Here is a 10,030-nt window from a genome sequence, read left to right on the forward strand (position 1 = left end):
TATTTATTATTTAACCAATACATTAACATGTTCTTACCTCATGTCGTTTCATAATATCTAATTTGCGACGAAAAACTATCAAATCATCATTGCCGATATGTTGATTTCCACGTCGCAGTCACTTAAAAAAAAACTACCAAATCATCATTGCCGATACGTTACATTATTAATTATTTTTAAATGAAATCTAATTTTGTAAACGACTAACCTGTGCCCGAGTGATTTATTTTCTATTAGGGGAGGAGTCCTCTTTGGAGCCAAAGTTGTGCATCATTCTCATGCCCACATTTGTATTAAGATGCACATACCTCCGATTGATTTAGTTTTATAATCGGTAGCACTCATATCTCTTTATATAAATAAGCAAGTACGGCAGGTTCCCATACATACGTGCTACACTCTCTAAAGTCACGTAAAAATTGCAGGTACCTTGGGGAAACTTTGCTACTGCCTTTCTCAACAAATAAGACACCTCCAATGAATCTAAGGATCCATGCACGGTAAACCTTTCTACTTGTTGTAGGTTACCGTCATGATTATTTAACTGAGGAAAATAGTGAGCCAACCAACTTAATTTGTTGGACCAATTAATGATGACTAATCCACACGGAGACCTAATAAAACAGAGACATCTTGAAGAGTAATAGTACACTCTCCACATCTCATGTGAAAAGTATATTTTTCGGACCTTCATCTTTAAATCAAGACACTAATTAATGTCGCATTTATTTTTAAGTATCTCTTCTTCATAATCTAGTAAAAATCAGATTGTCGAAGTAGAGGAATAATTTCCTCTGGATGTCTAATGTGTAATTTTCTATCTTCTTCCTCATTCCAAATATGTTCTGAAACATGTTTATCTTGCATCCATAAAACGTCACCATCAATTGGATTAGACTTAATTTGTATATTTGATGAACATGACGAGGAAGATGTCATTGATACTGCAAAATAAAATATAATACAATAAATTGACAAAAAAATTATACATTATTTGTACATAAAATAAAAAAAATTAACTATATTTATAAAATCTTAATTAAATATATATACAAAAGAAAATATTATACAAATAACTAAATATATATATATATATATATATATATATATATATATATTTGAATCACAAAATATATTATACAAATAATAAAATTTAAATATAGTCTACAAATAAATTAAAATACAAGCAAACACAAATTTAAATATATATATATATATATATATATATATATATATATATATATATATATTTGAATAAAAAGATATATTATATAAATAACAAAATTTAAATATATTATACAAATAATTTAAAATACATCCAAAGACAAATTTAAATAAATAATAGAATATATATATTTGAATAACAACATATATTATTCAACTAACAAAAATTAAATTAAATTAAATATATTATACAAATAAATTCAAATAAAAATTAATATGCAAAGAAAATTTTAAACAATATATATACAAACTAAGGTACCATATATTTGAATAATAACTTAGAATACCTAAAACAAATATAATAACTTAGAATACCTAAAGCAAATAATATTAACATACAAACTAACTAACGTACCATATATTTAAATAATAACTTAGAATACCTAAAATAAATATGATAACTTAAAATACCTAAAACAAATAATATTAACCTACAAAGTAACTAACATAACCAATAATAACTTACAATACCTAAAACTAATTAATATTAACCTACAAAGTAACTAACGTAACCAATAATAACTTACAATACCTAAAATTAATATAATAACTTAGAATATTAACGTACAAACTAACTAACCATGTAACACAAATAATAGGATACAAACTAACTTACAGTACCTAAACATAGCAAATATTAAAAGGTATCAGGTGAAGAAACGACTAAGGGGAAGACTTTTCGCCATCGGCACAAGCGAAACAACACAGGGAAGAGCTAATGATAATTTTATAGATGGAAAGGAGAGGTGATAATATTATACGCTCATTCGGGAGAGCATTTTTATAGAGGAAAATGGGACATGTAGAGCTTATCTCGCCATTGGTTATGGCGACAAAGTTGTTTCGCCACTTCCAATGGCTACACACTCTGAAAAGCTGCCTCCTTCTGCGCGCTGGCACAGTGCACCCTAGCTGCCCTCACCTGCACACCTACACCTAGCTTCTGAAACCAACAGCTGTTTCGCCAATGCCAATAGCAAAACACCCTCCACGTCAGCCGGTATGTCGCCAATGCCACTGGCGGCTTACTTGTATCGCCAATGCCAGTGGCGGAATGCGTGTAAAAACAGACCCCGTACGTAAATAGTTTAAGAAGTGACCTTGTATAGTAAATAGTTTGTAAAAGTGACCCATTTAGGTCAATTTTTCCCAGCAAGACATTTTATTTAAATTTTCACTCATGTTGTGCTGCCAATGCTAAAGTTGATAAGATTGCCCTTTGACCTAAGATGTACTTGAATTCAACGCATGTTTATGATACCCAAATGTTAGATGTTATAGTGAGTGATATGAAACAAATGGAACGAGAAATTATTTTTGGAGTAAAATATGTTTGGGAGATAGTAAAATTTCAAAAAATATTAATTTTATTCTTATAAATTTTATCGTATTAATTTGGTCTTTCTAAAAGTAAAAAATATTTTTGTTGGTTTTTAATGGTAATTCTATCACACACAATAATCTGACGTGGTTAGTAAATTTATGTGTAATTTGATTATAAATGAGTTAAATAATTTAAGATGATTAGCACTCCCTAAAAATAGTATTTTTCTGTCACTTTCTAGGTGATTTCCTCACACTTTCTAATGAAATTAAGGAGGAGATGAAGCAACAATAGGTTATAATATTTTTTAGTGTGCTTGAAAAGATAGAGAGAAAGTAATTAAACCTGTTAGTGGTGTTAAAGAACTATCTAAGGGAGTTATCACTAAGAATTAGCAAAAATATGTTTTATTTTGCTATGACCAGATCTACATATGACAAATAGTATGTGAATAAAATTAATATTTTTAAATTTTACACAAACCTCAAATATATTTTTATCTTTTTTATCTTAATCGAGATTCTGTATGTTAATATTCAAGGACGAAACACCAAAAGTTGTAAGGTTTATATTATATTACATTATGTTTGAATAAATACCGATCTATACAGAAATTGATTAGAAACTATTGTGAAAATTTCTATTATAACTAATTATGTATAAGGGATAGTTATGGTCTTATTTGTGAATCTAAAATATTGATTTAAACATGATAACATTCTAAGCAATATATTTTGTACCCTCCATGTCTGTTGGCCAACAAAGTGCGTCTTGAAGACTCCTAGTCGGTTGGCAAAGGAAGGGTTCACCCCCACCAAGGCCGCATTGGTGGAGCATTAACAGGCAATCATATATGGTTCAAAATCTGTACTATTATTTTCAATGGCGAATCCAAAAATATTATGATGTGAAAGCAATACTTATATACATGAATTTGTGGGAGCAAGACTCATATTATGAATTGATTTTTTATATTGTATTTCAAACTATAACAGCAATTTATAATTATATGTATACATTTTATTAAGAAAAATGAAAAAGTTAGTGGGGGCAATTGCCCCAACATTCACCAAGTATACATTGATCTAACTACCTTGATGGTTGTCTTGAAGATAACGGAAGGCAACTAATCCACGATAAGGAGAAACTACCTTGAAAAATGACTTGATCATGACAACAAGCATAAAACCTAACTAGGCTTGATCCAGGAAGGATAAGTTAGACAAATGCTAGAGTGCTATGAGTAGGCAACTTCTAACCTTAGCAAAGGAAACTTATACTAGAACATATTGGCACACATCGAGGGGTCACAATGAAACTTTTCCATGTGCCCTTTATTTAGTCTTGTACGACAATACGAGTGACCATGAAACTGTCGCAAAATACATCTAGAGAATCATGAAATTGATCCTCCGACATTGTAGCAAATCATGGCCACCATGAATGAGTTATGTCATGGGGGGCAAAGGCAGAGAGCAAAAGAAGCACAAACAGCATATCAGGCAATGCATCGCTAAAATAAGGAGGCGCAAAGGAGATAGGAGGGAATACATATTGCTTTGTGGACTTTGGATCTACCAACATCATCAAAAGGCATGCAAAAAGATGCATGTTTTACATGTTTGGCAAGCTACCAAATCGTGCAAGTAGTTATAGAATGTCTCCCAAGATACTTGCAGATACTTAGCTAAAATCACAAATATTAATATCTAAGCTATCAAAAATTATATTTGATTTGGAAAACTGAAATATAAGTGATAGGATTATAATTTAAACAAAGATTAAGCAAAGTAAATGATAAAAAAACTCTTTTTGGTAATTTTTAAAAACACTTGGAATGAAAAAAAAAACATTTTTAACAATATTATGGAAATAGTTGGGATATATATATATATGAGGAGGGAAAGAATTATACCGATATAACTTAAGCAACTATTACATCATTTTATAACTTGATATAGAATGAGATTTTTATCGATCCAACCATTGAATTATATCTACATATTACCAATATTGTTTGTGTGAAATTTTGTCAAAATTGAACAATAATAATGTCGCAATGTGGGCCACGATAGGACGGCGATAAAAAAGATAAAAAGAGGTCTTCCAAAAAGGAAAATCGGGGAAGTCACCACCAATGTTTTATTTAAGGAAAATATCAGGAAAACCAAAAAAATATAAAGAATGGTCTACGGTTTGAGAAAAAGTATTCGAGATTCATTTACGCACGAGAAAAGTGCTAGTACCCTACGCACCTGTCATGAAGGCGACAACTTTTAATCGAGTGTGTTAAAAATAAAGTGACTTTTTAATTATTTATTTTCCCTTGAGAACATGAGTTATGTTTATTTAGAAAAAGAAAGAAAATTTTTATTTTTTAGGAAAAAAAAGGGAAATTTTATGTTTTTTTAGTTTTTTAGGTCGACAATGGGTTTGCCATCACTCCTACATATCCTACGGTGCATTAAGAAAATCAAACTTACTTAGTTCTTTGAGTAGAAAACAACTTGTGTGTTGGGTTGATTTTATTTTATTTTTTAAAATATTTTTTTTAATTGTGAGACAAAAAGTCGTTAAGGCATTGGACCTTGAAACAACGTTGAATTTTAAGAAAATGGTGGAGAGAATCGCTTAAGGCATTGGACCTTGAAGCAATCTATAGTAATGTGTAATTTTTGTGGAGAAAAATGAGAATTGAGTGATTATTTGTTTGTGGAGAAAAGGGAGAACCTCAAGTATACTTTGTAAAGTCAAGCAAGTTAGAGACCCAGCATGACTTTCATGAAATTTTACCCACACGTTATTGAAACACTACCAAGCAAGTCGGCGACCTAGCATGGAGCGCACGAAATGAGAAAAAAGATTTTGGGTTTGCGGTAAACTTTGCGAAGTCAAGCAAGTCGAAGAATCAACATGATATTTGCTAAATTTCCCACATGTTTATTAAAACACCGCCAAGCAAGTTGGAGACCCAGCATAGAGTGTAAAAAATATAAGTGTGTACTAAAGAGTACTAACATAGAATTTCAAAATGATTAGCATGGCGTTAGGTAACAAGACAGACACAAATAACTCGAATGGGAACTTAAAGGAATAGAATAGAAACAGGAAATACACTTAGTAATTAAAGGTGCAAGATGAAAACATGGGAGAAATAAATAAGTGATAGAATATTTACAATACACTACGAACTAACCAGCCAATGATAAATAAAAAAGAATAATAGAGCCAAATAGGAAAAAGGGTGGTGTAAATAACAGTTTTTACTTCATTTGGGTTATGCCTGAAAGGAGTGGGGTTATGCATGTAAATGAAGGTGTGACTAATGGTATTTATTTTATGTACAATTATTTTTTTGAAAAAAAGGGGTCAGACCCAAAATGAAAGAAAAAACTGTATATTTAAAAAAGGTGGTGTTAATAGCAATTTTTGTTTTTCATTTTTTATTTTTTTCTTTTGTTTTTTATTATAAAAAGATGGACAAAAAATATTTACAAAAACAAAATTCCAAGAGTCTCACCAATAGTCAAGGATTCACTGACGAGTTGAAACGATTAAGTAGAAGACCAAAAGAAAGAGGAGAAGGGAGGGAAGGAAGAGTGAAGGAAAGAAAAAAGAAAAAAGAAAGAAAGAAAAATATGAGATGAAAGGAATAAAGGGATACATGAAGGTATCAAACCACACAATGCAATGAGCTTCTTTCGCTTCTTCAAAATTTGTGTCTCTTATTTTTATTTTCTACATGTTCTCTATGTGTTTCTGTATAATTCTTTTCTTCTCTCTAATTGTGTGTAACTATGTTTATACCTCATCCTTTTATAGTGTTCTTTCTCCTTGTGTCCCTTCTAATTCTTTCCCATTTTATTATTATTTTTTCCTGTTATATTTTTGTTCACCTTTTCCCTTTTTCTTTTTTTTTTTTCCTTATTTTCTTTCTTTTTTCGTTTTCTTTTTCTTTCCTCTTTTTTCTTTCCTTTTCTTTTTTATTTTCTTTTTTTTTTCTTCTCCTTTTTTTCTTATTTTCTTTCTTTCCCTTTTTTTCTTCTTTTTTCGTTTTATTTTTTTCTTTCTTTTCTATTTTTTATTTTCTTTTTTTCTTTACTTCTCTTTTTTTATATATTTTTATTTTTTTTACATTTTTTATTTTTTTTGTTTTTATTTTCTTTTTTTAATTTTTTTGTCTTTTTTTTTCTAAAAAATTTGTCCATACAAAATTAGGATTTGACAAATAAGAAAGTAATTAAACGATTCATATTTTAGTATACTTTGAATAATCTATATTACGTCAATTTTAATCTATATAAATGTAATAGCAATTAATGGGGTAATTGACCAAAATGGGTGATTTTTTTAAACTTGATACCATATTGGGTTGGTCCACAATGTATTTATCAGAGTAGGTGATTCAAGTCACATTGGATATTGGTGGTATCAGTCAACAAGTTGACACCTGGGTGGCGCCTGTCACCCGTTTAGGTGACTTATTGACTTGGTAATGGCACCATTAATGACTTCATCTAGTCGGTGCAATCTTCCATGCATTATTGTTGAGAAATTGACACTTTTTTGAATCGTGAGAGAGGATAGGGGATGTAGGTGACACATCTTGGTTGGCTCTTCTTGGAGGTGCCAACCTGGTCCTTGCTACCAGGTAAAGTGTCATCTGGCTCTTTGCTTTGGTTATAAAATGAAACTCAAGCTTAACATTTTTGCATTGTAGATTTTGTTGAAGTGCACAAACTTTTTTTTTGTGGTAAGTTTCAATGTGTTGTTGAATGTATTTGAGTGTTCTTGAACCTAGTTTGTTGTTGTGTAAGTGTTATTTTGATGTTGCGGAGATTGTTGTTAGTGGTGGTGTTGTTTGAGCATTGCTAGTGTTGTGTTTGAGTGTGTTCTTGAAGCTTTTTTTATCTTAGTTCTGTTATATTATATTTTGTTTATATATTTTTTAATGCTTAGTTATTTATTTTTTTCGGTTGTTTAATTTTTCAGTCTTTATAGAACAAAATATGTGACACTATTATTATTATTATTATTTAGTCCATAGGTGATTAATTTATTTAGGGAAAAATTATAGGAAAAAAGTGCTTGGTATTTGTTACTTTGTAGGAATAAATTTTGGTTGTAGAGATCAATTTGTAGAAATATTATAGTTGTAGAAAAAAAAATCTAATAGAAAATTATTGTTTTCATTTTATAGTTGTAGAAATAAATTTGTAGAAAAAAATATAATATAAAATTATTGTAGTCATTTTATAGTTGTAGAAAAATTATAGCTGTAGAACTCAATTTGTATAAAAATTATAGTTGTAGAAAACAATGTAACCAAAAATTATTGTTGTCATTATATAGTTGTAGAAAAATGGTGATATGACCATATGACAATTAATTTTGTTAGCAGTAGGAAATTAGATTTTCAAAGGTGCTCGACGGCTTTGGTTAAGGTTACATGAGACAGACTGGTCAATTATTATTTTGTGATGAGAGATGCACGAGCTAAAGCAAAATATTGTTAGATGCCCTTCAAAAAATCACGCTAAAGCTTGTACTTTTCTCATTAAAGGATATGATATCAACAAAATTTGACGTTGAAGAGTCGTTCAATCATGCAACACAAAGGGGAGGGAAAATATGGTTTGTTATCTTAAACCAATATTACTACAAGTGTGAAGCTTTTCAAGCTTACAAATATCCTTTCTCCCATGTCATTGCAATGTGTGCCCATGTTAACTGAGTTGGATGATCCTATAGAAGAGGGGTTTGTTCAGGTGAAAACAAAACACTAGAAAAAAGGTAAAAAAGTGCAACTCATAAAGACAACCCGTATTGAGGATATACAAGCTGATGTCCAAAGAGGAAGAAATCATAAAGCTGTAACTAGGGTCGAGGAGGCTTCCTCCCGTTCGAATCCATGATCATTGCCTCTTGGAACATCAGAGGCTTTAATTTGCCTCTAAAGCATCATGCGATGCAGAGCTTCCTTCGCTGCAAGGAAATTAACGTCATGGTTGTGTTGGAAACTAAGTTGAATAAGGCTTCAGTTGAGGAAATCATGAGAAGAAAGTTTGGTGACTGGCACTTCACCCATAACTTCACTTCTCATAATGCTAGCAGAATTCTTATCCTCTGGAAGCAGGATAAGATTCATCTTTCTGTTTTGGAGTCAAATGCTCAATTGATTCACTGTGCTATTGATTGTAAAACCACTGCCAAGCGCTTTCAGGTTTCATTCATCTATGGTCTTCACTCCATTATGGCAAGAAGATCTCTTTGGATAAATCTGAATAGTATCAATGCTAATATGAATTGCCCCTGGCTCCTCATTGGTGACTTCAACTCCATTATGTCTCCCACCGACCGTTTCAATGGAGCTGAGCCCAATGCTTATGAGTTGCAAGATTTTGTTGATTGTTATTCTGACCTGGGGTTGGGGAGCATCAACACTCATGGCCCCTTGTACACGTGGACTAATGGCAGGGTGTGGAGCAAACTGGACAGAGCTTTATGTAACCAGGCCTGGTTCAATTCCTTTGGAAATTCTGCTTGTGAAGTTATGGAGTTTATTTCTATTTCAGACCATACTCCTCTAGTTGTCACCACTGAGTTGGTAGTGCCTAGAGGTAATTCTCCATTTAAATTCAACAATGCTATTATGGATCATCCAAATTTCTTAAGAATTGTTGCAGATAGCTGGAAGCAAAATATTCATGGCTATAGCATGTTCAAGGTCTGTAAGAAATTGAAAGCTCTTAAAGCTCCCTTGAAGAATCTTTTTAAGCAGGAGTTCAGAAACATCTCCAACCGAGTGGAGCTAGCTGAGGCTGAATATAACAGTGTGCTTAATTCTCTAAAGCAAAATCCTCAAGATCCTTCCCTTCTTGCTTTGGCAAACCGCACTAGAGGGCAGACCATTATGCTTAGAAAAGCGGAGTCTATGAAATTTGCTCAGCTCATTAAAAACAAATATCTCCTGCAGGCTGATAAATGCTCCAAATTCTTTCATGCTTTAATCAAGCGCAACAGACACAGTCGATTTATTGCTGCCATAAGGCTAGAGGATGGGCATAACACTTCCTCCCAAGATGAAATTTCACTTGCTTTTGTGAATCACTTTAGGAATTTGTTTAGTGCTCATGAGCTGACCTAAACTCCTTCCATTTCGATCTACAACAGGGGTCCTAAGGTTCCCACCGATTGCTTTGCGGCCTTACTTTGTCCTACTTCTAAGCAAGAGGTTTGGAACGTTATTTCTGTGATGGATAACAATAAAGCTCCTGGGCCAGATGGTTTCAATGTTTTATTCTTCAAGAAGGCTTGGAATATCATTGGTGATGATATCTTTGCAGCGGTTAATGAATTTTTTACAACTGGAAAAATTCTAAAGCAGCTTAACCATGTTATTATTGCGCTTATTCCTAAGCATGATCAGGCCTCCCAAGTTAACCATTTTAAACCCATATCTTGCTGTAATTTGTTATACAA

The 10,030-nt window shown here is 31.8% G+C and overlaps 1 protein-coding gene across 1 annotated transcript; it reads left to right on the plus strand.

Moving 5' to 3' along the window:
• The first annotated feature begins 8,459 nt into the window (after nt 1–8,459).
• LOC102668030 (uncharacterized) lies at nt 8,460–9,695 on the plus strand. The gene has a single exon (XM_006582479.1). It carries the CDS (start codon nt 8,460–8,462, stop codon nt 9,693–9,695), a length of 1,236 nt encoding a protein of 411 aa, XP_006582542.1.
• The last annotated feature ends 335 nt before the right edge of the window (nt 9,696–10,030 follow it).

This window comes from Glycine max, chromosome 6, assembly GCF_000004515.6.
Source record: "Glycine max cultivar Williams 82 chromosome 6, Glycine_max_v4.0, whole genome shotgun sequence".
Classification (NCBI taxonomy): domain Eukaryota; kingdom Viridiplantae; phylum Streptophyta; class Magnoliopsida; order Fabales; family Fabaceae; genus Glycine; species Glycine max.